At 60.2% G+C, this 22,616-nt stretch overlaps 13 protein-coding genes across 13 annotated transcripts; 5 read left to right on the top strand and 8 right to left on the bottom strand.

Moving 5' to 3' along the window:
• Nucleotides 1-89: 89 nt before the first annotated feature.
• GGTG_08114 (hypothetical protein) lies at nt 90-1,503 on the bottom strand. Its single transcript, XM_009225951.1, has 3 exons — nt 875-1,503; nt 431-797; nt 90-338 (listed from the first exon to the last, which is right to left on the bottom strand). Exons 1-3 carry the CDS (start codon nt 1,411-1,413, stop codon nt 189-191), a joined length of 1,056 nt encoding a protein of 351 aa, XP_009224215.1. The 5' UTR covers nt 1,414-1,503; the 3' UTR covers nt 90-188.
• Nucleotides 1,504-2,741: 1,238 nt separating this feature from the next.
• GGTG_08113 (hypothetical protein) lies at nt 2,742-4,841 on the top strand (the record flags this gene model as incomplete). Its single annotated transcript, XM_009225950.1, has 1 exon — nt 2,742-4,841. The coding sequence occupies one exon, from the start codon at nt 2,742-2,744 to the stop codon at nt 4,839-4,841; it is 2,100 nt and encodes a 699-aa protein (XP_009224214.1).
• Nucleotides 4,842-5,300: 459 nt separating this feature from the next.
• GGTG_08112 (hypothetical protein) lies at nt 5,301-5,750 on the top strand (the record flags this gene model as incomplete). The annotated part of the gene is made up of 1 exon (XM_009225949.1): nt 5,301-5,750. The coding sequence occupies one exon, from the start codon at nt 5,301-5,303 to the stop codon at nt 5,748-5,750; it is 450 nt and encodes a 149-aa protein (XP_009224213.1).
• A 742-nt stretch (nt 5,751-6,492) lies between these two features.
• On the bottom strand, nt 6,493-7,113 carry GGTG_08111 (hypothetical protein). Its single transcript, XM_009225948.1, has one exon. The coding sequence runs from the start codon at nt 7,012-7,014 to the stop codon at nt 6,622-6,624; it is 393 nt and encodes a 130-aa protein (XP_009224212.1). The 5' UTR covers nt 7,015-7,113; the 3' UTR covers nt 6,493-6,621.
• A 268-nt stretch (nt 7,114-7,381) lies between these two features.
• On the top strand, nt 7,382-8,287 carry GGTG_08110 (hypothetical protein; the record flags this gene model as incomplete). The annotated part of the gene is made up of 2 exons (XM_009225947.1): nt 7,382-7,914; nt 8,086-8,287. 2 exons carry the CDS (start codon nt 7,382-7,384, stop codon nt 8,285-8,287), a joined length of 735 nt encoding a protein of 244 aa, XP_009224211.1.
• Nucleotides 8,288-8,336: 49 nt separating this feature from the next.
• GGTG_08109 (hypothetical protein) lies at nt 8,337-10,071 on the bottom strand (the record flags this gene model as incomplete). Its single annotated transcript, XM_009225946.1, has 3 exons — nt 8,337-8,658; nt 8,723-9,418; nt 9,491-10,071. The coding sequence occupies 3 exons, from the start codon at nt 10,069-10,071 to the stop codon at nt 8,337-8,339; spliced, it is 1,599 nt and encodes a 532-aa protein (XP_009224210.1).
• A 1,240-nt stretch (nt 10,072-11,311) lies between these two features.
• On the bottom strand, nt 11,312-13,164 carry GGTG_08108 (hypothetical protein). The gene is made up of 2 exons (XM_009225945.1): nt 12,102-13,164; nt 11,312-12,015 (listed from the first exon to the last, which is right to left on the bottom strand). The coding sequence occupies exons 1-2, from the start codon at nt 12,781-12,783 to the stop codon at nt 11,420-11,422; spliced, it is 1,278 nt and encodes a 425-aa protein (XP_009224209.1). The 5' UTR covers nt 12,784-13,164; the 3' UTR covers nt 11,312-11,419.
• A 1,141-nt stretch (nt 13,165-14,305) lies between these two features.
• GGTG_08107 (hypothetical protein) lies at nt 14,306-14,653 on the bottom strand (the record flags this gene model as incomplete). Its single annotated transcript, XM_009225944.1, has 1 exon — nt 14,306-14,653. The coding sequence occupies one exon, from the start codon at nt 14,651-14,653 to the stop codon at nt 14,306-14,308; it is 348 nt and encodes a 115-aa protein (XP_009224208.1).
• A 141-nt stretch (nt 14,654-14,794) lies between these two features.
• On the bottom strand, nt 14,795-16,597 carry GGTG_08106 (general amino acid permease AGP3; the record flags this gene model as incomplete). Its single annotated transcript, XM_009225943.1, has 3 exons — nt 14,795-15,584; nt 15,644-15,868; nt 15,996-16,597. 3 exons carry the CDS (start codon nt 16,595-16,597, stop codon nt 14,795-14,797), a joined length of 1,617 nt encoding a protein of 538 aa, XP_009224207.1.
• A 552-nt stretch (nt 16,598-17,149) lies between these two features.
• On the top strand, nt 17,150-17,514 carry GGTG_08105 (hypothetical protein; the record flags this gene model as incomplete). Its single annotated transcript, XM_009225942.1, has 2 exons — nt 17,150-17,170; nt 17,242-17,514. The coding sequence occupies 2 exons, from the start codon at nt 17,150-17,152 to the stop codon at nt 17,512-17,514; spliced, it is 294 nt and encodes a 97-aa protein (XP_009224206.1).
• Nucleotides 17,515-17,715: 201 nt separating this feature from the next.
• Nucleotides 17,716-19,479, bottom strand: GGTG_08104 (hypothetical protein). Its single transcript, XM_009225941.1, has one exon. The coding sequence runs from the start codon at nt 19,409-19,411 to the stop codon at nt 17,768-17,770; it is 1,644 nt and encodes a 547-aa protein (XP_009224205.1). The 5' UTR covers nt 19,412-19,479; the 3' UTR covers nt 17,716-17,767.
• A 378-nt stretch (nt 19,480-19,857) lies between these two features.
• On the top strand, nt 19,858-21,116 carry GGTG_08103 (hypothetical protein). The gene is made up of 2 exons (XM_009225940.1): nt 19,858-20,127; nt 20,191-21,116. Exons 1-2 carry the CDS (start codon nt 19,938-19,940, stop codon nt 20,964-20,966), a joined length of 966 nt encoding a protein of 321 aa, XP_009224204.1. The 5' UTR covers nt 19,858-19,937; the 3' UTR covers nt 20,967-21,116.
• GGTG_08102 (hypothetical protein) lies at nt 21,055-22,595 on the bottom strand (the record flags this gene model as incomplete). Its single annotated transcript, XM_009225939.1, has 5 exons — nt 21,055-21,222; nt 21,289-21,344; nt 21,407-21,514; nt 21,571-21,990; nt 22,049-22,595. Coding segments are annotated over 5 exons (1,185 nt in total), but the record flags the coding sequence as incomplete, so codon positions are not given.
• Between the last annotated feature and the right edge of the window lie 21 nt (nt 22,596-22,616).

Raw genomic sequence — 22,616 nt, 5'->3', positions numbered from 1 at the left:
GGGCGTCGCACCTAGCTCACGACCCAACAAAGGTGGTCGCCATCTAAGTAGGTATACCCCAAAGGCGCAACCGCAAAGCTGTGACTCGGGTCGGACCAAACAATGAATTAGGAAATTAAGTCGCGACTCCGCAGTGTTACCCATCACCCGAAGCCGTCTTCCCAGAGCATGCCCCTCAACGCAGCATGCTAGTGGCCGCGGCCAGTCGCGGCAGCCACCGCAATGGCAATAAACGCGAGGGCCAGATGCTGCCACGGCAGCGGCTTAGCCGTGCCGGCGGCCGAAGTGGGCACCGTCGATGGCGAGGTTGTGGTTGTCGGTGTCGAAGCAGTCAGCACCTGTGACCATATGTCAGCCGTCAGTATCTATGGGCCGTCCTTATTTGGGGCGCCCCAGTGCTTGGTCTGGTCGGGGAGGTCAATTAGCGTACCTTATCAACGGTATGGACGACTCCGTTTGTAACGATAGCGTCGCTCGCCATAATCTTGGCGCCGTTAATACTGATGATGCCGTCCTGCACGGAGGCGGTAACGGATCCTCCACCGAGGGTGGGGAAGACGTCGCCATTCGCAATCCATGTTGTGTATGCCGGAAAGTCCACCAAAATGTGCTGCCTCAGCTGGGCGGCCGTCAGGGTGCCGGCCTTGCGGACGGCAGAGTTGGAAGGCGCAAAGACCGTGATACTGGCCCGGTTGTCAACCTCGCCGAGAACGCCTGAGCTTTGGAGTAAGGCCAGAAACCTGTCGGCGCCCAGAATCGGAAGGGTTTCCGATACCTTCCGTGGCAGGGTGAGGGTGCTTGTTTATTTGGGAGACATTTAGCAAAATAGCCTGGGGCGGACATGTCCCAAAATGAATGAAATGCAAAAACCTACCCCGAAATGGGGCGGATAACGCCCCCGCTGAAGGGAATGTCGTCACCTGTCACTTTGACGCTCGCCCCCAGACCCGTGAAGACGAGGGGCTGCGCGGCCAAGGAGATGTGCTTTTCGACGACGGTTTGGTTGCGTCCGGGGCCAAGATTCACGAACGCCGGGTCGTTGAGCCAGGACTCGTACACAAGCCCGGGAGTGCACCCCAGATCCCTCGCCAACACCTTCTTCGTGCCGGTGGTAGAGTTCCTGATCCGTCTTGGGGCAATCGCATTTACGCTGTACAACGCCCCGGCCCGGTCATCCTCGTCCGATCCGCGGCGGGCGATGGTGGAGTTTCCGTTGTTGGTTATGGCGGCGTTGGTCGGGACGTAGACGACAACGTTGGGCCCGGCGGTCAAGGCCGGGGAGTTCAGGGTCTGAAGCCGCTCGGCGTACTTGGTGAATCCGTTTTCTTGGAGCACGGTGAGCAGCGACCCCGACTGTGCGACAGCCGGGGCGGCACAAAGGCCGACCAAGGCGAAGAGGTGCTTCGCCTGCATGTTTGGGCGCAATGGAATCAAGACAGCTTGGTGAGCTGTGGGGGTTCAGAGAAGTGAAAGTGTGGTGCTGTGTGGGAAGCCTTGCAAGCTCCTGAGTTGGGGACAGTCAAGTGGCGCTGGCGTTTCGCTCCAACGCTTGCAAGATGCTGCTGAACAGGAGGATTAAATATCCGTAAGGTGCAGCCAGCCGTGATGGCGGCACTCGGGCGAGCGCGTGTAGCGTGTTGTTCCGGACGTCCGCCCTGCCATGTTTGGCATAACCGGGCGACAACTCGCAGTGAAGTCGACGACCCATGTGTTCGGGGTTCCCTCGGCCCGACGTCGAACCTGATGCGGGCCCATATCTGAAGAGAGAATCCCCAACCAGAGGCCGAGATCGATACTTGCCCCCTCTCTATGTGAGCACATCCTATCAGACTGAAGCTATACTCATACCGGGCGCCGCACTGCTTTGAACATCTCCGCGCCAAGGCGTCCACGCACCGAGCACAAAGTTTATTTGTGCGGATAAACCGCCATGACTGGCTCGTAGCTGCTGCCAGCCTTACCACATGGACGCCCGGGGATGGAACGTGCTGGATTCCTACCTCCGTGAGAGTCATGTAGACAAGTCACGTCGAGGCCCAGTCGGGGCGAGGACCCTGCCGCCGGAGCCCAAGATAGTGCGATTGGCTCCAGCCGTGTCCAAGTGTGATGGCCGTCGCAGGTGGCGCCTTGCCAAGCCCGGAGGTGCAAATCTAGAAGCATACATCTCTCAAGTCGGCCCATCGGACGCTCCCTTGAGGCATGGAACTCCGCAGGACTTCCAGCCGCAAAGTGCACTTTCGCCACAATTGTTCTGGTTGCTGGACCACTGACGCATTTCCGCCCGAAGCGTTCATTTTGCCATTGGTTAAACTCTGCATGGCTAGCGGCGAAGCCCAGGACGCCACATTAGGCAGGCTGGAGAGAGTATTGTTGTGCAAATGCTCCACGTAGCTCCACAAACGGAAGATAGAGGGTATTCAGACATGTCCCTTGCTTCTGGGCCCAGCCACCGTGAGCGCGGGATGTGGACATCTGATAGCACACAGGCCCGGGCCAGACTCGACGCCGACTCTGAGCCTGCAGTATCTTGTTTCCTTGTTTCTTCTCCGTCTTGGTCTGCTTTCTCGGAGCCGCCTGTCAGGGCAAAGGTGCCCGAAGACCCGCCCTCCAGCTGCGTTTTCACACAGACTGGTACATAAAGCACTGCTATCCGCTCGCTTTCGGACGGGCGCTGACTATCTGGTAGTACAGGCCGCCTTTGCCACTAAACAAAGCCTTCGATCTCAGCCAGACGCGTCAAAATGGCCGACATCTACACCCCAGCCCCTCGCGAATCCTACCAAATCTTTTCCACCTTCTACATGCCCACTGACGATGGCAATATCTGGGCTGTTTCTTTCGGCACCCGCACCGGAGCGTTCATGACGGCAGTCGCCTCCATCGCCGTCATCTTGATATGTTCCTGCCTCTGGAACCTCTTCTGCTTTATCGTCATGCTATATCCCGGCACAAGTTCACGGCGCAGATTTCTCGCGCTGGTGACCCTGTGGAACTCTGGCGACGTGTTTATCGCGGTAAAGGGGTTGGCGGGCTACACATGGGACTGCTTTTTCAATCCCACATCGCGGAAAATATCTCCAGCACTGGGCACTCTTCAACAACAGAACACCCCTCAGCAACAGAACACCCCTGAGCAACAGGCCGCCTCTCAAACACAGATCACCTCTCCGCCATCAGACCTTGAGAGCGGGCAAGAGAGGAGCCACAAGCTGCCGCACAGCCACCGATACGGCGACTTCTACTACGGCCTAGCGATTACCTGTACGGCCTTCATCCTCTGGGGGTCGTCCCTGGCAATGGGAATCGTCACTCCCGGGCTCCTCCAGATCGGCAGCGTCGCGCCAGCGAATCCAAACGTCCTTTACTACCCAAGAGCCGTGACGAACAACGAGCCAGTCGGGCTGCTGAAAGAGTTTGGCCTTCGGGCACCTTCGGCCATGCGCGCTCTAGGCAGCGTGGAGGACTCCAATGTCATGCCGCGACGGAACGTGAAGATCTCCGCCACCAGGTTCTCGGCCGGGAACGGCAGCGAGCCAGGCCGGCGGCTGACCTACGGCTACTCTCTGAAAGGAGTCGACTTCGGTCTCCAGCAGGGTTCCGACCTCAAACTGGCTGTCGACGGTTCCTGCACAACCGAGTACGGGTGGTATTCCGCGTCTGGCAGCGACGACTCCTACGAGGCTTACAATTTATGGAACACCTTGGAATACCTCGTCCCCATCGACAAAGTCAGCATCAAGGACGCCCCAAAGGCGAGCTTCTTGATGCATCCAGATGCGAAAAACCAGCTGACGCGCGGCAATGTTTCCTTCGCCGTCGTCATCTGGTCTGCTCACCGGGCTAGCATCGCGGCGGGGGAGGATCCCTGGTACCTGACAGAGGGCAGCCCTCCCGGCTTTGCGGGTGAGGAAAATTTCAACGCCAAATACTGGATCAAGCGCCAAAGGCCCGTCCTGTCCTGTTGGGAGCAGAACAGATGGAGCTACGGGACGAACGCGGTTGAAAATGTCCAAGCCCTCAAGTCAGTGGCCGGCATCAACGGCAAGATCAAAGGCGTCCTGATCAAGATCCTGGAGATCGCCCTTGGAGTTCCGGTCATCGCCAGGCTTGGCAATGCCAGCGGGGACTCGGCGCTCCGATCACGGACCACCAGCCCCAACGGCGTCATCAACGCGGAGGCATCAAAAATCGAGACCGACATGGAGCGCCTGATCCTGGCCAGCTACATAGCGACGAGGAACACCTTTTTCGACGCCACCCTGTTCAACAAGGACCCGAACTGGGAAAACGTTTTCACGGGCGACGACAAGCAGCCGCGGGAGGGGTCCGGCGACTTTGTCGTCACGAGCGCGGGCGTGCAGACCTTCTCCATGGTCGGCCTGATAGTCCTGGCGGTGCTCCTGGGGGCCCTGCTACTCGTACAGGCTGTGGTTACGGGCGTGGTTGCCAGCCGCAAGACGAATGTCGGAACGAACGTCGAGGCGAGCGACAAGTCAAAGAACAAGGACGGACTGCTTCGAATCAAGGCCTTGACAGCTGCCCAGTTATTCCGTCGCGCCTGTGAGTCGCCGGCAGGGAGCGATGACGGGTGGGACTGCCACAAGAATTATCCAACGGATTGCGACGAGACCATCATGGGATTCGACCAGTGCGTCTGTAAGGTGCGATGCAAGTGCAAGGGACACATCACAGCCACTACTCCGGCTCCCTTGACTACTGCTCCGGCTCTCTTGACTACTACTCCGGCTCCCTTGACTACTACTCCTTCCACGGAGGAGAGGCCAAATGAGAAGCCCGGCCCCGAGGACAACGTAACTCCTACTGACCAGGTTAGCCCTTGACGGGTGAAGATGCTGGGGCAAGCTTGTGGGGTCGTGTGTGTATTTGTGACGGTATTTGATATTGGGCCACTCTGTGTCCGGAGCATATCTCGTTCTTTCTTTCCACTGGTTTCGCTATTCTGCACAAACTGAAGATGGGGTTGCGAGCATTTTGCAAGACAGCTCACATTCTTGTGACAGCATTTCGGTATCGACCAGGTAGCATGAAGTTAAATCCCCATAGTCGTTGCCTTTGCTTGCCACATGTTTCTCAAACCTACGCCTCGTAGAAAGACCGACCGCTGCAGAATGTATGAAACCCCCGACTTTTGACATATCTTTCCACCACACACACGGGCCATCTCTTGCCGCAGACCGCACACATAAAGGAGCGGCATAAAACCCCACATACTGGAGTTAAGTGGTGAAGTGGCCCTGGGGTCTGAGTTGACCACATTCCCCGTTTCGCTGTTCTATCGAATGTTGCGCAACGCCCGTGGCCCGATGGCCAAACCTGCATCGTGCCGCTTGATTGCTTCGGACATGGAGGAAAAGCCACAACAATGTCCTTGCGAAATACAAGATAAAGTCCACCTCTTCCTCGAGATGTCCTCGAGCTACTTCCACGGCGACAGCAGCTCCGGAGCCGGGAATCACCCGTCGCGCTCTCGTGGCATAAAATCACTTCCTTTCACAAACCACCTGCCTCGTCCTCGTCAGGCTCGCAACTGTATCCGCTGGGCGGATAGGAACACCCGGCGACGGGCCGAGGCCGAAAGGAAGCACAAGGTACTCGGTAGCAGTTCATGGCACGTGGCCTGCTTTGGCAGCAGGCGCAATTCGACTGCCTGTTTAGGCATGTGCACTCGGGACGAGGATCAGGTCGACGGCGGCCTTCCATGCTTGCTCGGGGCGCCAAAGTCAGGTTAGGCTGGGGATAGAAGCATCGAAGGGAAGCACAGGCAGGTGTTGGTCCGCTGGTGTCGCAAACAGCCGATTACTGCGCAACTTTGCCTTCAGAAGCCAACGGCCAAGCAGCCAAGTTTACTGGTAACCTTCCTGCGGGCATTGCATGGCGGCCGAGTGTTGGACATGAACCAACAAGCCGGCCCGGCGACGAATCATACCAGTTCGATCCTCTCCGTCTCCTGTGCACTAAAGATGCTCAAGCCTCCCATTGCAGCCTTCGAAAAGAAGGCCCCTACGCGCCAGTACTTGCCAGGCTAACCTGGGACGGGGCAGACGACAATGCCCCAGCAATTGTGCATCCAGTTTTCCGGCTTCCTGCGAGTCTCCCAGGAATTCAGCAACATCACGTACCGAAACTCAAAGCAGTCAGCACCCCATCATCGCTGTTTTTGTGCCCTTTTCGTGCACGAACAACAAGTATCCGACAAAGATGCCCATACCAAGATGATTGGTGCCGGTTTTCTCGCAATAGGATCTGATTCCCTCTCTGTGACGAACCAATTGGGCCACCGTGCCAAAAGCCAAGGCCCCCGCTTAGTGGCTGGTGGCTACTAAGTGGGTCTATATCCGTTTGCGACGCTTCTCTTTACTCAAAAGACTATCGACTAGCCTGCCGGGATCCACGCTAGCATAAAAAAACCCTCTCTGTGCTTTGACGATGAAATCGAGATTTCAGTGCGGTTTCGCTAGAGCATAAGCGACGTGCTGGATACGGTGCGCAAAGGCGTAGATTAATCATTTATAAATCATTGCTGAAGAATACAAGTCACCATCCCACATCCACCCAAACAACCATCGCAGCCAGCCCATCCCCTCATCCGGGCCATCAGGACTAGTAGGTCATGGACTTGTAGCGCTTGACGGCCTCGTCGGTCATCTCGGTGATGACGAGGATGTCGGTGCCGGGGACGCGGGTTAGCTTGCCGTGCTTCTTGCGCCAGCCCCAGGTGACGCGGCCGTCGGCCTCGCGGGCCTGCTCCTCGGCGATGTAGCCGAAGCAGTAGTCGGACACGGGGAAGATGACGGCGGTGTGGCGGCTCTCGCTGACGTACTGCTCGGTGCCGTTCATGATGTGGTTCACGCAGGCCGTGGTGTGCGTGTGCCAGCACGGGGACGGCGGGTCGTAGCCGAGGTACATGTCCGGGTTCGGGTACGGCGAGCACCGCTTGGTCAGGACGTGGGCGGTGGCCGCGGTGGCCAGGAGGATGGCGTTGATGAGCTGCATCTTGTGTGGTGAAGCGGTGGACTGGACAGAAGCCTCTCTGTGTTTGGTAGATCGGATGTGGTCTTGTCGGGTGATCTGCAGGCAGGAGTGGCTTGTGTAGACAAACAATCAGAGGAGATGCAAGGAGGATGTTCATGTCGGTTTATATACTACGGGGAGGGTGGAGCAGCCAAGATGTCTTAATATGGGGGGATTGGAATTCAGGTCAAGACATGTCCTGATCATTACCGTCAATGTGACGACGTCCAAGAATAGAGGGCACAACGTTGTAATCCGGGGCCACCCAAAGCTCTGTGTGCAAAGTCTGTTGCCGTGAACGCTTGCCTGATCCAGCAGGCAATTTCGTTGTGTCCCACAGCAGCATGGCATGTCAGGAGCCGCCCCGCAGCCCCTGGGAGCCCGCGATGGCTTCAGCGAAGCGGCGGCAATTGGCGCACTTTGCGTCCGTCAATCAGTAGAGCCACATAGACTACCCGATGGCCGCCCAGAGAAGGACGCTGCATCACCAGGCACAATACAAGTAATACGAGGTCGAGCTGAGGTCTGCGCCGATTTTGGAGGTCCCCCGCGCGGGGCGGGGCGGAATTTAGCCAACAAGAGCAACGGAAATCTTCCATATTGGGCGCATGTCAACCGAGCTCGCGCTGTTTCTGGCCAGAGAGGTGGGGCGCGACGCCTTCGCGTGACTTGGAGACGCAGCAAAGCTCAGCGGCCGTGGTCGGCGACGTGGAGAGCACGATGGGAAAGCCCACGGATCGTGGTTGCCGTTTCGGCTGCTCCCCAGCCGCAGAGGATAGACTTGAGGGCATCCTTTCAAGGGTCAACACGAAGGTCACTGCAGCGCCAAGCTGCCCAAGTCGGGCTGGGAGGAAGGAACGCCTCGTGTCGTGAGAGAGTTGGGTGAGTGGTGATGGCCAAAAAAGAAAAGAGGCTGACGGGTTCCAAGACATGGAAGGAAGGCGCGTGACGTCAGATGTGTCGCTCCAGCAGCTAAGCATGCAACGTCTGCACGTAAAAGCCGAGCGACCCTTTTTTTTTTTTTCAGGAACTGGACCCTTTCTTGGCCCGCAGGCGAGGATCGTCTGTGCCGCCTCTTGGCGTCGACTTTGTTCTTGCCCAACTCCACCCCGTCTCATTGAGGCCATTCCTAGGGCTGGGACGGGTCGCCTTTGGCGCAGCACCTGATTCGACAGTTGGCAGCGGCAGTGAGCTTCTCGGAAGCTGCCAGAGCTGGGCATCCAAAGTACGGAAGCTAAGCAAGACCCGTGCATAATCTGAAACCAGATGTTGCTGCGCCCTATCCCCAAAGACACAGCACAGCCTCAGTCGGCATGTTCCTTCTTCTCCGCCTTGTCCTCACCGACTTCCCGCAACGTTGCGATCTCGTCCAGTATCGTCCTGGCCGCCATCTCCCTCCCGCCCCCGTTTGACGCGCAGAGTCGAGCCAGCTCTGCCGCTTTCAGCTTCATCTGCGCCGACCTGGGCCCCATCAGGACGTCGACGAGGGCCGGGCCCAGCTCCTCGGGCCGGCAGCCCGGCTTGGATCGCTTGTTCCCCCAGATCCCGATCCCTAGATACTCGGCTCGGTTGGCAAAATCGTACGTGTCCATCCAGACGCCGAGGACGACGTGGGGGACTCCAGCGCTGCGAGATGTCACTTGTCAGAACGGTCGCTCATCCGTGATGCGCCTGTGGGTTCTCTGCTCACCTTACAGCCTCGAGAAAGCTGTTGGCGCCGCCGTGGTGAACCGCAAGCACGATGTTGGGCTCCTGCAGCACCGCGATGGGCTCGGGCTCGACCCACTCGACAATCTTCACTCTGCCGGCGTCCATGTATCTCCCGAGCACGTTGTGCATGTCGCACCCGGGCTCGTCAAGTGGGAAGTCAAATTTGCCGTCCACACCCTTGAGCTTTACCAGCTTCCACAGCACTTGCAAACCCCCAAGCTTCCGCTCCTGGTCCGAGTCCGCCCGATCCAGAACCATGCGCAGGGCCCCAGCCAGGCGCAGCGGTTCTTGTGGGCCGAAGTAGCGCACGTGCGTGCCCAGGTTGATATATATGGTCGGCCCGCGCGCGATCCACGTCGCCAGGTCCGGGGATGCCTCGGCACAGGGTCTCGCCGGCCGGATAATGGGCCCGCAGGGCACCAAGTGGGATGGGATGAAGCTCAGCGGAAAGTCGATCTCGGGGAGGTTCGAAACCAGGACCTTGAAGTTAAGGCGCTTGGTGGCCCCTAAATTCATCAGGGACGTGTAGCGCGCGCCTTGGGTGTGCTTTTCGACCGCCGCAGCAAGCGCCTTGGTGTGCGGATCCGTGATTGCCATGTAGACGATAACGAGGACGAGGAAGATGTTGAGGGGGATCAGGTGGAGTGGCACAGGGTATGGGAAAGCGGTGCCGACGCTGAGCTCCCGTCAGTGCTAAACTACAACAGACAGCAAACGAAGCCTTCGAAGGCAAGCCTTGCCCACATACCAAGGAAATTTCCACAGCGCGGCCGCGCCCGGCTGGAACTGCAGCGCAAAGTCCTTGATGGTGTTGGGACTGAGCACCATCATCCTCACCCCGAGGAACCGACATGCCGTCAGGGCTGGGGGGAAGACGTTGTCGATAACGACCAGGTCGGCGCCGACGTCCCGGATGATGTCCAGCAGGCTCTGGTAGATCTCGAGAAAGCTCTCCGGGTCCCACGGCTGCATGACGCGGAATATGGGGCGTAGCTTCGCCGGCGTGTCCCACCAGCGGCGCGGCATCTGGGTTAAGTTGTGGCCCACGCCGCCGCTCGCCATGACTCCCTGCCACGACTGGGCCATACTAGCGCCGCGGACGACGTGAAACACGATGGGCAGGGCGGCGGAGGTGGCTGCTGCGAGGGCATCGTCCGAGGCCTTGCGCACGTCGGCAGCGAGGTCGGCGAACGAGGCGATGTGAACCTCGACGTCCTCGCCCCGCGCCGTTAAGAGCGCGTGGCTGGTGGCGAGCACTACGGTTGACTGCCCGCGCTCGGCATTGGTAAGGAAAAGAACCTTCTTGTCCGGTCTGTCGGTGGGCTCCATGTCGGGCTGGTGGACTACTAGGTCTTTGTTATAACAGGAGTCGTTTGGCCCGAGCCTCGGCAATGCGTCGCCATAGTCAGCTCAGCAGCATAACGGAGGCCAAGCCTGATATAACGCCCGCGGCCGCCGCCCCCAGGTACGCCAAAAACGCCTATACCCTCCCCATAGGATGTCAGGATGACCTCGCCTCCCGCGGTGGCCGAGGTGTGTGGGTTACGCGGCCTCGCTATATTCTCTCCGCGGATGTGATTCAGGGGCCTCGGTTTGCGGTCCCGTAATCCGGGCATGGCGGCTGGAGAAGGCATTTCAACATGACGGGGTGGGATGACGATGGGCAGTACGCAAGCAGAGCACACGCCCCCTTGCCGGGGAAGGCGTGCGCGGTTTCCCGGGCCACGACGCAGGACGACTGGCTGAGGAAGCTCCCCGGGAGATGACGGTTTGGCGGCTTTACTGACCCGCTAGAGTGGGATAGATGAGTTCATGCGTGGTGATCTCTCGGGAAGGGTTGTCTTGGCGATTTTATCCGCAACTCCAAGGCCTGAGTGTCGCGGGAAGCGAGGGGTTGTGGTTGTGGTGGTGGCGGCACAACTCATCCCCGTCCGTGATGGGCGATCCCGTCTCAACTTCTTTTTTCTGTCTGGGCCGTCCTCGTGAACGGAGCGGCCGCCGAGATCGTTCGGGTTCCCGGTCTGGGGCTCTGGGTACCACAGCTCGCCAAGACGGACGGGAAGCCCGACGTGCAATGCCGCAGTCTCCCTAATGTCCTTGCGTACGTCCCTCCTCGATGGCTGGCCAATGGTGTGCGGCAGGTATATTGAGGGTGGGAACCGCACTCTCTGCTGGCTTGGCTAAACGGGCCGGTCGCGCGAAAGACCCATGCGACGCTCGAAAGACAGGAAAGTGGTGAGCTTGCATTTACCCGAGCCAGAGCGATTCCATCACGCATGCAGGTTGGCTGGACGTGCCGCGAAAGGCCTAGAACGGGCCTGTAGCGGGTAGGGGCGACGACACCGGTCACGAGAGCAGGGAGAGATGACGCAATATGTTTGTTTGACGGACTAGGAAACGTCTACCAGCAGGACTGCGAGGGAGAGAGAGAAAGCGGGGCTGGATATCATGTAATAAAAACGACAAGGAAAGAAATGGGAGCCGCTGCGCTGACCCTCGGAGGAGACGGCTCCTGAATGAGCGAAGGGCAACGGGCTATCTATCCCGTTTCGCCAATTAAACAAACATGGTTTCTTTTCTCTATTTCCCCTTCATTAGTTAGGAATTGACGCGGCACCTGGAGCCACTTTGACATTAAAAGCACACTAGGTACCCAGTCATGATGACAGGGCACCAATCATTCCCTCGGCCCAGGAGGCGCGTTGTATGGCCTGTACCCCTGGTTCTGGTCGTGGCTAAAGTTGGCGGCGGCGCTGTCGTTGGGGACGGAGGCGTAACCCCCGTTGCCAGACAGGGCGTTTGGCGGCATCCTCGGCGAGCCCACGGGCGAGCCGTACTGGGACCCGGCGTCGGCCTCGGAGATCATGGGGCTGGCGGGCGGCGGGTGGCCGGGCGACGTCATGGGGGAGTCGAAGCTGGGGCCGCGGACGTGGTGGTGAGGCTGCTGCTGCTGCGACTGGCCGGGCACCTGGAGGGCGGGGCTGGCGGGGGCGTCGCTGCTGGCGAGCTCGTGCGGGCGCGCGGTCGAGTCCATCTCGTAGACGACGGGGAGGTTGGGGGCGGCGCCGAGCTGCGGCGTGTGCGCGTTGCTGTGGAAGCTCAGCTGGCTGTAGGACGGGCTCGGCTGGCGCGGGTCCCCGCCCTCGCTGCCGGCGTAGGCCGACTGGGGCCCGTCGGGCGAGAGGGCGCCCATGGACTGGTGGTGGTGTTGGTGCTTGGCGAACATGGTGTCGCGCGGGGAGCTGAAGGCTGTCGAGCCGCTCATGTATGACTCTGGGAGGGAGGGGGGCCGGGCCATGTTAATAGACTGCCACGAGCATCCAGGTAGGAAGGGGAAGATGTGTTGGGTTGTGACAAACCTCTGAACGGGTTGGCGTGGGCGGTGGCGCTCTTGTGGGCGCCGTCGTAGTAGGGAGCCGGCTCGTTGGAGTCGTACTCGGGCTGCGACATGGTTGGCAGGACCGGGGCCTTCTTCCTCTCCTTGCGCTTGCCAGCGCTCCAGCCGAACTTGTACGTCAAGACGGCGATCAGGATGATGAAGAGAAGGCCGACGCCGACGGCGATACCGGCGATGGCCCCGGTGGAGAGGCCGTTGTTCTGCTGCTGGACCGCCGGGGTGCTCGCCGCGGCGGTCCCCGATGCCTGGCCGGACGCGGTCGAGGAGGGGACGCCGGAGGAGGTCGGGTTCAGGAACAGGTTGCGGTTTATGGTCTTGTCGCTGAGCCTCGCCGGGAGCAGCTTGTCGTTGGGGCAGGACTTGGAGCTGCACGGGTTTTCGGCGCAGCAGCCCATGAACCTGCTGTTGGTACACGTGTACCAGTTCTGGTACCCTGGGTAGCCATCGCAGTCCTGCTCCGGCAGAGCCTGGTACTCGGAAGGCGAGAAGTTGGATTTCCTAAGGTCGGCCTGAGGGCACTTCCCTGACCCGTCGGCGCAGGGGTCTGATGTGCAGCAGCCGATGAACTGGACCGTCGCCTTCTCACACACGTAGAACTTTCCATCGTCTGGGCATGTCAGCCCAAAGGCCTTGTAGTATGCCATTGTGTGCAGCGTGATCCCCCGCGGGGACAACCAGGCCACGAGATGATGAGGCGATGAAGGATGGCGAGAGAAGATGAAAACCCCGTCCCGAGAATGCGGTTCCCCAATCTCAGTTTAACGAACGGTAGGGGCACAGAACACGTTCGGTTGTGGGAAAGAGATCACCAACAGCCGCCCGGGGGTGATGGGACAGCAGGGGAGAAAAGGAAAGAGAAACAGGAAAAGGAATCAGGACGAGGCGGCGGGAGGATGATGGACGGTTGATGACCAGTAATACCGGTATCAAAAGAAGAAGTAAGAACCGACACCAGACGCAAGTTGCGCCCCGGCACCGATGAGGAGCCAGCTGCGGCATCCCCCATGTTTATCAACGGACCCCAACTGGCCCTCATGTTGCCAAGAAGGTTCCGGCAGGGTTGCATGTTGGTGCTGGAGGAGCGCATGCGCTCAGAACCTGGACGCTAGAGCAGCCAAGGCCCAGGCCAACCCGATGGCGGAGGGCTAGCAGAACACGACGAGGAAGAGCGCAGCATGGCGGGCAGGCGGACAGCAGCTCAGCCCTCCGCCTCCAAAGCAAGCGTCGGGCATCTCGCTTGTGACGCCAACCGGAGTAGAGGCGGCTTCCTCCACAGCCCGCCCATCTGATCTCCACCGCCCGCGCTTGTGAGGGGGGCCGCTATATTTGGTGGCGTGCGTCTATTCGCCCTCTTTCCGGGCGAGTCGAGCTCGTTTTTCCTTCCTAGATGGTCTTTGCAGATGGCTTTTTCTCCTGCCCGCCTGCAGCGCTGCATCCTGCACCGACATGTCACGCCTGCCCACTTGAGCACTGTGCGTGTTGCTGCTGCTGCTGCTGGACGTTATCTGCTGGTGGGCTCGGTCTGCGGGTTCCCTGATACCTGGTTAACCCATTCGGCGACCTAAGCGGTTGTGCCATCTCACACACGTCAGAGAAGATGAGGATCGGATATAGGGTACGTCGAAGGGAGCATGAGCGGAGCATGTCGCTGGACTGGGGATTGATGATGCACACAGAGCTTCAGCATTCCAGTGCCCACCGCCGTTGAAGATTAATGGCTGGCTGTTGGCAGGACGGATCATGCCCAGTTGGGAAACAGCCTTGGAAATTGGTGGGCCCGGAAGCTAAGAACTAATACGCTTTCGGCTAGCCACGCTAGCCACTGTCCCGACCCCGGTCGTTTTTTCAGCCCCGAACAGCACAGCCCACCCGCCAAAGCTTGCAATTCTGCCTGGGCAGACCTGGTGCCAATATGTGACGAAGTTGGGGTTTGGTTTGTGTGGCTCAATCCGTCGTGTGGTTGTGTTCTGTCGCTGGAGACCGACTGTTGTGCGAACTCACAACGGAGAGCACAGCAGAAAATCCCGTCTGTGGCCTAGACTACGTGGGCTTTTTGTGCGACTGACATGCCGACTCGACTCGTCAGCGTCAGCTCAGCCTGACCGACTGACTGAGCACACCCAAGGCCATGGATCAATCCCAAGCCAGACAACGCACAGAGCGAGCCTATCCAACGGCCACGCATGCCCAGCCCAGGCCCAGGCCCAGGCCCCGGCTGACTGCGCTGGTCCCATCGTCCGGGCCACCGCCAGCTTGGCCCGGCCTGCAGGAGTCCGCGCTGACGGCTGAGAATGCGCGCGAGCCTCGCTGGGCAAATGAGGCGTGCCAGCCTGTTCTCTGTTCTGTGACCAGTGTTGTGACCAGCTCGGATCGGCTCCATTGCGTGCGACACTGATCCTTCCCTGACCCACCTGCTTGCCACCGGCCGGCACCAGCAGCGGCGTCCCCCGAATGAGAAGCCAACCTTGGCAACGACAAAAGGGAGGGTTCGGATCCTCCCTGCGAGGTGAGCATTGTTTATTGTGCCCAGGTCCGTGGACCGGCCACATTGAGAAACCCATCGACCGTCTCGGTGACCCCTCCGCTTTCGTCGTCAGGTAGGCATCACCCACACACCCACACCCTCCCGCAAAACCCCCTGGAACGTCCTGTTGGTCAAAAACTGTTCCACAGCCTCCTCCACAGCGGCAGAGCCTCGTCGCCCAGTGTCCCCTGACCCACCTCCTTGTCCTCCTCCAGATCCCTGCGCCGTCCCGACACCAGGTCTATCTCGAGCGCTCTCCGCACCTTGGTCTTGAACACCAGCTTGTACCCGAAGTAGATGATGGGGAAGAGCGGCAGCAGGATGTACGCATCCACAAACGTGGCCGCGTCAAAGGGCGCGAGCGTCGACCAGCCCTGCACCAGCGCCAGGAACACATTTGCGCCCAGCCCAAAGTAGGCGTTCCAGGGGTACCCGAACGAGCGGAAGGGCAGGTCCTCGGGCGTGTGGCCCTGCGCAGCCCAGGCGGCCCGGAAGCGCATGTGCACAAACGAGATGGCGCCCCAGACCAGAAATGTCGAGACGCCAGACAGGTTGACGATGTAGGCGTAGGCCTGCGCCGCGCCCGTCGAGATGTTCATCATGCTCAGGGCGCCGCACGCGTTGGCCACCACGATGGCCGGGATCGGGACCCCGCGCCGGTCCGTCCAGCCCAGGAAGCGCGGCGCCATGCGGTCCTGCGCCATGAAGAGAAGCGTGCGGCTGGCGATGAAGATGCTCGAGTTGATGGCGCTTAGGCACGTCACGAAGATGAAGGCATTAATCAGATGCACGCCGCCCGCCCACCCGGCGTTCTGGATCGCCACCGTCATGGGACTCCGCAGAGCCCGGTTGCCACCGTTGATCAGGCCGTCGGCATCCCAAGGGCACGTCAGACCGAAGAAAATAGCGGATCCCATGTAGCTATGCCTTGTGCGTTAGACCGCGCGCTTACAAGTGTGGCCAATAGCGAGCCAACCTACATGAAAATGATGCGCCAGAATACCTGGCGGATCGCCAACGGCACTGCCACGCGGGGGTTTTTGGTTTCAGTGGCTGCCACAGCCACCGACTCGACGCCAGCGTAAAACGTGGAGCAAAAGACAAAAACCGTCGCCATTCCCTTGAAGCCGTTGGCAAATGCACCGGGCTCGCGCCAGTACAAGGAGCCAAGGGCTGGGGCTCCTGGGATCCCTCCACCGATGTATCTGAACAGGCGGCACTGTGTTAGCCTCGGGAAAGAGGGCTAGTGGCCACCCAAGGGGGAGTACTTGCACCAGCGAGAAGAGAAAGTATGCAACCAGCCCAACGAGCTTGATGAGCGCCAGCCAGAACTCAGCCTCCCCAAAAGTCTCGACACCCAGGAGCTGGAAGGCGGCAAAGGCAGCCCAAAAGATGAGGAAGTACCCCCAGATGGGCACCTGCTCAGCCCACAGGGTGAAGATGCTGCAGATGGCGTTGTACTCATTTGCCAGCACCGCCCACCAGATGATGTAGTAGTTCCACCCCACGGCGACGCCAAAGGCCTTGTCGACGAAGCGGTCGGCCAGCGCCGTGAAGGCGCCGCCGCTGGGGTACAGCGTCGTCAGCTCTCCCAGAGACTGCATCACACTAAAGGCGACGACGCCGATGACGGCGAAGCCGATGACGAGCGCTGCGGGCCCGCCGCTCGCCAGCGCGCCGCCCGAGCCCACCAGCAGGCCCGGCCCGATGATGCCGGCCAACGCCATCATGCTCAGGTGCCGCGTCTTGAGCCCGCGCTTGACGCCGCTGTGTGGGTCGATGGCCTGGAAGTCGTCCGACGTCGACTCCGTCTCGGACCCGGCCGCGAGCACGCCGCCGCCGCCGCCGCCGTGCGGCTTGTCGGGGCTGTCGTCTATGCTGCCGTAGTTGCCGCCGGGCGGCGGCGGCGGCGGTGGTGAGTGCTGGCCGGACATTGGCGGCGGTTGTTGGGAGTCGCGTATATTTTCGATTCGGCGTTTAGGCCGACGTACCGCGCAGGGATATGCAGTCTCCTCGCGAGATAAGCGCGTATGTGCACACAAGAAACCCAAGATGCCCAGGCTGCAAGCCGGCCACACTTCCTTATATCATCTTTTCTCGTCAAGACGCGCAAATCTTGCCGTTGCCCCCACGCCCACGCCCACGCCCACCACGCCGCCGCCCGAACACTGGACCTCCCGATGGCGCAACCGGTCCCGCGAGGCGAGGCAATCCCTCCCTCATTTGCCATAGCAGTGGATCAGGGTCGTGCCGACGGACGAGAGACCCCTGCGCGCGACTCCCCTTCTAGGCTAGCGGCGATGGCGCAACCAGCCCCAAGGTTGCGGGATTAGGAGCTGCGAACTGCCCCGCCAATCAATCAATCGATTTTTTTAACGTCAGTGCCTCGGGTGCCGTCACGTGTTAACGATCTCGAGCAGGGTTCTCGTCTCGATTTCTACTACGTGTGACACAGTAGTATTTTATTCGTCAAAACGCGGTATCAAATGGACGGACTGGCACGCTGGGTCCGGGGCCACTTGCTTGGGGCGGACACACAGCCGTTGGCTCCGCAGCCGCCGCCCGACCTTCATTACAGCCCGCCGCCGGCCCCAGCTTCGACACCTCCCAACCCAACGCCGAAAGAGTAACACCCTTCCGATACGCCCTGCTAAAGTCATCTTCACACTTTCGCATCCTCCGGTTGAAATCCGTCTACGTGGACGCTTCCATACCGTTCAACCAGCACCTCCATGGCTCCCTGGTCGAGGTTGACTCCATCTGCATCAACCAAGGGTCCGACGCGGAGGCGCTGGCCGAGCGGAGCGGCCAGACCGCCATGATGGACTTGATCTACCGGTCGGCGCGGTAGGTCAATGTACACCTGGGCTCCGGGGACGCCGCCTCGGATGCGGCCTGCGATGCCTTCAGGAAATTGTCCTGGTGGTACCTCGCCGCCATAATCCCTAGCCCACTACAGGGAGGTATAGGATAGGATACTAGAAGAGGAAATTACGTGGTGTGTTGTGTTTGGTGTAAATGTTTAAACCCTTCACAAGCGGATCAAAGCAAGGGGATGAATAGCTCTTGAATGTCGTACGTAGGTACCTAATGCAGTGTCTGCCCTACTCGTCCTCGTCAAATCCCCGCTCTCCTAGGTCGGCGAACTCGGCCTCGAGATCAGCCGGCTTGTTGTGCTTCCACCGCTTGGCCCACTGCTCCGAAGCCAGTCGATCCGTCTGGTCCTCGCCGTCCTCGTCGGCCTCCTCGTCCTCCTCATCCGGGTCCCCGGGCCTTTTAACGCCCTGCGGCCACTTGAAGAAGCCCTCCGGGTCCCACATCTGCTTGATCCGCCTCAGCTCCTCGGTGTTGTCCCCAAAGTACGCCCGCTCGTGCAGCCTGCCGGGGAAGTCCCGGTCGGGGAAATTGATAAACGCCGCCTCCTCGCCCAGCGAATGCGGCCGCAGTGCCCGCTTCACCTTGGCTAGAAACGCCCGCATATCCCGCTCCATCCACTTGTCCACCCACTCGACTGTCACGTAGGCGTGGAACACGGCTTCGCGCCAAAAATAGGCCGTGGCGTCGGGTCGCGGTTCCGACGCTTTCCCGCCCGAATGAATCCAGGTAACAAGGAAAGTAACCTTTTCACCCTTGAACTGGGTGCGGAATTCCGTCATGAGCCCGCGGATGAGCCCCGTGATGGTGGCCAGCTTGGCCGGGTCCGAGTTGGTGAACACGAAAGAGCTGTACAGCTCGTACGTTTTGTTGCTGGGGTACGCGCGCTCCATTTCCTCAAGCCACTGGGCGACGAGGGTTTCGTATAGGAAGCGCGTCGACGGCTCCGGCAGTACGCGGCGTTTAAGCTGCGTCTTGAGCTCCTCGTGCGCGATGGAGGAGTCGATAAGCCCGTTGTACTCCCTCTTGAGGCCATCGAACGCCACGTTGAAGCGCACGCCGCCCTCGTTGGACGAGTCGGTCAGGTCGCAAGCCCACGTGCTGTCGATAGTTAGCTTTTTGGGCCAAAGCGTGGCGTAGAAGGCGTTCATGACCTCGACGAGCTCGTCAGTGATGCCGCCCTTGGGGTACCAGGTGTAGCGGCCCGCTACCACCGTTTTCTGGTAATTGCTGAGCTTCTGCACTTTCAGCTTCATCTCCACCACAACGCCAAAGTTGCCCCCGCCGGCGCCACGGAGCGCCCAAAAGAGCCGACCGTTCTTGGACATGGGCGGGTCCGACTCGCTGACAGTGACGAGGTCGCCAGTAGCGGTTACGACAGTGGCCTCGGCGAGCGTATCGGCGCCCATACCGAAGCTGCGCGTGAAAGGGCCAAGCCCGGCGCCGAGGATAAAGCCGCTAACGCCAACGGTTGGGCAACGACCGCCGTTAATAATAAGGCCGTCGTGTCCGCCAATAATAAGCGTTTCGTACACGTCGCCCCACTGGCAGCCGGCGTCCATAGTGACCAGCATCGATTCGACATCGAGTTTGACCCTTTTCATACGGCGAAGGTCGAGCGAAATGCCAGTGTCGGCCGTTGAGTGGCCCGCGTATGAGTGGCCGTTACACTTGATGGTCACTTTGAGGGACCGGGCTTTGGCCTCGCGGATGATGGCCTGCACCTGAGCCGCATTCTCAGGCTGCACGACAAAATCGGGCCGGCAAAAGCGGAAGACGAGGTTGGACGTGGCGATGGCGTGTCTGTACTCGGGGTTCCCCGGCTCGAGGACGGGGATCTGCTTGGACTTCAAGCTCTGGATGACCTGCTCCATGGCTAGGACGTGCTGGCGGTTGCTGTCACCGTGTGCTGCTGGGTTCTGGGTTGACTCTAACACTACTGCCACCACTGCAGTCCTTTAGAGAATCGAGGGGGCGGGGCTCTTTATTCTCCCAAGACACTGGCTCGGCTTGTCATGGCACTGGGGCGTCCTTTCCACTTCCCGAATCCGACCGGCCGGCCGGCCGTGGCCGTACCATTGAAAGAGGTACCTAAGGTACTTGAGTATACTCGTACCTCTCAGACCCCGTCTGCTGACATCTTCAGCTGATTCCGCGGTTGCACTTATGCATTTCTACCCAACTTACACCACCAACAACAGCGCAAGGTGGTTGGCTGCAAAAACATCTAGCTTATCCACCTTTGAGAAGCCAAGCACCTATCACCATGTCACATGAAGAGAGCGCGATAGCCGCTGAAAACCATCTCTCCCCAGTTTTTGCAAAGCTTAACCAAGTCCTCCCACATCGTCTTACTTGTAGCTTATCCGCACTAACGGTTTACCTTGGAAGCTTTCGCTTATGCCGAACTTGAGTCCCAAAACCCCCAACCAAGGCGTCATCATGGATTCAAGTAGCGCTATCGAAACAACTCCCAGCACGGAGAATGACACTCTGAGCGGACTCGACGTCGACACGGCCGCCATCGCTGAGCAGGCGACCGAGTTCCCAAAGCTCGAGAAGCTCACGCCGCTACTCCAGGAGCACAAGAGTGTGTAATCGCCAGCTTGGCCCCTTTCCATACAACATGCTAACCTCCCTGGACTCCCTCCAGGCGGAATTGCCGTCGTCGCGGCCCTCTGGCTCGCTATCTACGTCCGCGTCTGGCTCGCCTACCTTCTCCCCTTTCCCGACCTGCGCCAGACCCTATCCGTCGCGGCCCTCGCCCTCTTCCTCCTCCTCCCCCTCATCCCCACCCACAGCAGCGGCAACCTTATAAACGGCCTACCCCGGTACTTCTACACCACCCTTAACACCTCCCTAACTAGGCTCTACCACCGCACCCTCCCGCCCTGGTTGGTCACCCACGTTATTCCCGCCCTCCTCCTCCTGCCCCTGACCCGCGCCGTCTCGCTCCTACTTCTGCTTACCGTCTTGGGCGTCGCGCGCTCCTACCGCACCGGCACGGCTTCCGTCACCGCCGCCACCGACGCGGCTATCCGCCAGGCCGAGGCCGCCGCCCAGCGCGCCGCCGAGCACGCGAGGGCCGCGACGGCGCTCGAGATGGCGGCGCTGCAGCTGGCGTTGAGCGTGGGCGAGGCCGACTGCTCGAAGCAGCGGCGGTTGGACGCCGCGAAGGACGTGCGGGAGAAGGCCGGGGAGGTGGCGCAGGAGGTGGCCGGGGTTGTGAGGAGGAGGCTGGACAAGGTGAGGCAGGCTACGGAGGGGGCGAAGAACGCGGTGCGGGAGGACGGGGATTTGGAGTTGGCGCTGGAGGCGGTGGCCAATTTGGAGAGGCTACTCGAGGGGTTGGTGCAGGCGGAGGAGGCGATTGGGAGGAGGGTGCAGGCGGCGCGGGAGAACTTATGGAGGGCGAGTTTGGGAGAGTAAAAGTGAGGGAAAGTGAATGGAGGAGACGAAAGGATCTATGTAGCAGAAAGTCGGTTTAAAGTTACTCTTGGCAGATATGGGAAAGACGGGAATGTGACTTGGGTTTATTCGGGCACACCTTTGTCGTCAGAGCGAACTAAACAGCTGGACATCAATTACAAGAAGACTACCGTCCTACGCATATGGCTGTTACTACTTCCTCCTACGCTTTCCTACGCTCCGCGTTCGCGAGGGGTTGGTACAGTGTCGTGACGAGCTATAAAAGCAAAGTGGTTAGCCACCAACCGCTCCTGCGAGATATTCACTCAGCGAGATTACTTACCCAGCGGTCCAGCGCGCGCTGATCGCGGAACGACTTGAACTTGTCGTCGAACCTGCCTAAACTCCAGTGAGCCTCATATGTCCTAGGTCTCGACCGCCAGGTAAAAGGAAGTACATACCCGCAAAGACGTAAGTAACCTTGTCGATATCGCTGTTGCCCCTAAGCGTGTCGAGAAAGTCGACGGCCTCCTTGGACGAGCCGATCTGGCCGACCAAGAACTTGACGCCTGTCCGTAGTCAGCAACCAAGCATGAATGTCAACCCAAGAAAAGTGGGCACTTACAGTCCATTGGATACCCATTTTTAACCAGCTCGCTGCCGCACTCGAGGATGACCCTCGCCAACTTGCCAGGGTCCTCGCGCGAGGGCCCACCATCAGTCAAGATCGACACGAGCAGCGGCCGCTTGAACCTGCCCTCGGCGAGCGGCTGCAGGACGAGCGGCTCGAGGATGCGCTCGCGCAGCGTGGTGCCTATCGGCGTGTCGCCGCGCGGCGAGACGGACTCGAATCCGCGCCCGAGGGCCTCAAGGTCTAGATTGGCCGACTCGTCGGCCGTGCGCTGGTTGATGAAGCGCAGGGCGACGCCCTGGTCGTCGGGCAGGATCAGCGTCCCGATTTTGGCGATGCGTAGCGCCAGCTCCTTCTGGTTCTCCCACCGCTTCTCTGCGGTACCTTTTCGGTTCGTCATGGAGCTGCTGTCGTCTGCCAGTTGTGTTAGTACCGCTGAGAAACTAAGCGTTCGGGGACGGAGCGTCGGTACCGCAGTAGATGACCTGCTGGTGCATGGTCACCTCGATGGTCATGGGCAGGACCTGGGGGCTCGCTAGGTCGGTGGTCGTGTCCTTGGCAAGGTCGACGAGCTTGGTCGCCATGTTCTGCATAAATCGGTTGTCGTCCTTGAAGAAGATTGACAGCGTGGGCGTGGACTTGACGTAATCGTCAACCTGTTGGACAAACTCGTCGGCCGTGGGCTCCGTGGGCTCCGCCAGATCGTCCTCCGTGGGATCACCGGCCGTGGGCTCCGTGGGCTCCGTGGGCTCCGCCGGATCGTCGGCCGTGGGATCGCCGGCCGTGAGTTTCGCCGGATCGTCGGCCGTGGGCTCCGCCGGATTGCTGGCCGTGGGCTTCGCCGGATTAACGGCCGTGGGCTCCGCCGGATTGCTGGCCGTGGGCTTCGCCGGATTAACGGCCGTGGGCTTCGCCGGATTGCTGGTTGCGGGATCGCCGGCCGTGGGCTCCGCCGGATTAACGGCCACGGGCTTCGCCGGATTGCCAGCCGTGGGCTTCGCCGGATTGACGGCCGTGGGCTCCGCCGGATTATCGGCCGT

This window comes from Gaeumannomyces tritici (genome assembly GCF_000145635.1).
Source record: "Gaeumannomyces tritici R3-111a-1 unplaced genomic scaffold supercont2.4, whole genome shotgun sequence".
Lineage (NCBI taxonomy): Eukaryota > Fungi > Ascomycota > Sordariomycetes > Magnaporthales > Magnaporthaceae > Gaeumannomyces > Gaeumannomyces tritici.
This window is presented reverse-complemented; position numbering and strand designations above follow the sequence as displayed.

Bases quoted from the DNA above. Each gene is read 5' to 3' on its own strand.
- GGTG_08114 (XM_009225951.1), bottom strand. From the start codon at position 1,413: ATGCAGGCGAAGCACCTCTTCGCCTTGGTCGGCCTTTGTGCCGCCCCG. The intron at 798-874 runs GTAGGTTTTTGC...CAAATAAACAAG, and splicing joins GTTATCCGCCCCATTTCGGG to CACCCTCACCCTGCCACGGA. The intron at 339-430 runs GTACGCTAATTG...ATATGGTCACAG, and splicing joins TCGTCCATACCGTTGATAAG to GTGCTGACTGCTTCGACACC.
- GGTG_08103 (XM_009225940.1), top strand. From the start codon at position 19,938: ATGCCGAACTTGAGTCCCAAAACCCCCAACCAAGGCGTCATCATGGAT. The intron at 20,128-20,190 runs GTGTGTAATCGC...GACTCCCTCCAG, and splicing joins GCTACTCCAGGAGCACAAGA to GCGGAATTGCCGTCGTCGCG.
- GGTG_08104 (XM_009225941.1), bottom strand. From the start codon at position 19,411: ATGGAGCAGGTCATCCAGAGCTTGAAGTCCAAGCAGATCCCCGTCCTC.
- GGTG_08108 (XM_009225945.1), bottom strand. From the start codon at position 12,783: ATGGCATACTACAAGGCCTTTGGGCTGACATGCCCAGACGATGGAAAG. The intron at 12,016-12,101 runs GTTTGTCACAAC...CCTCCCTCCCAG, and splicing joins CCACGCCAACCCGTTCAGAG to AGTCATACATGAGCGGCTCG.
- GGTG_08111 (XM_009225948.1), bottom strand. From the start codon at position 7,014: ATGCAGCTCATCAACGCCATCCTCCTGGCCACCGCGGCCACCGCCCAC.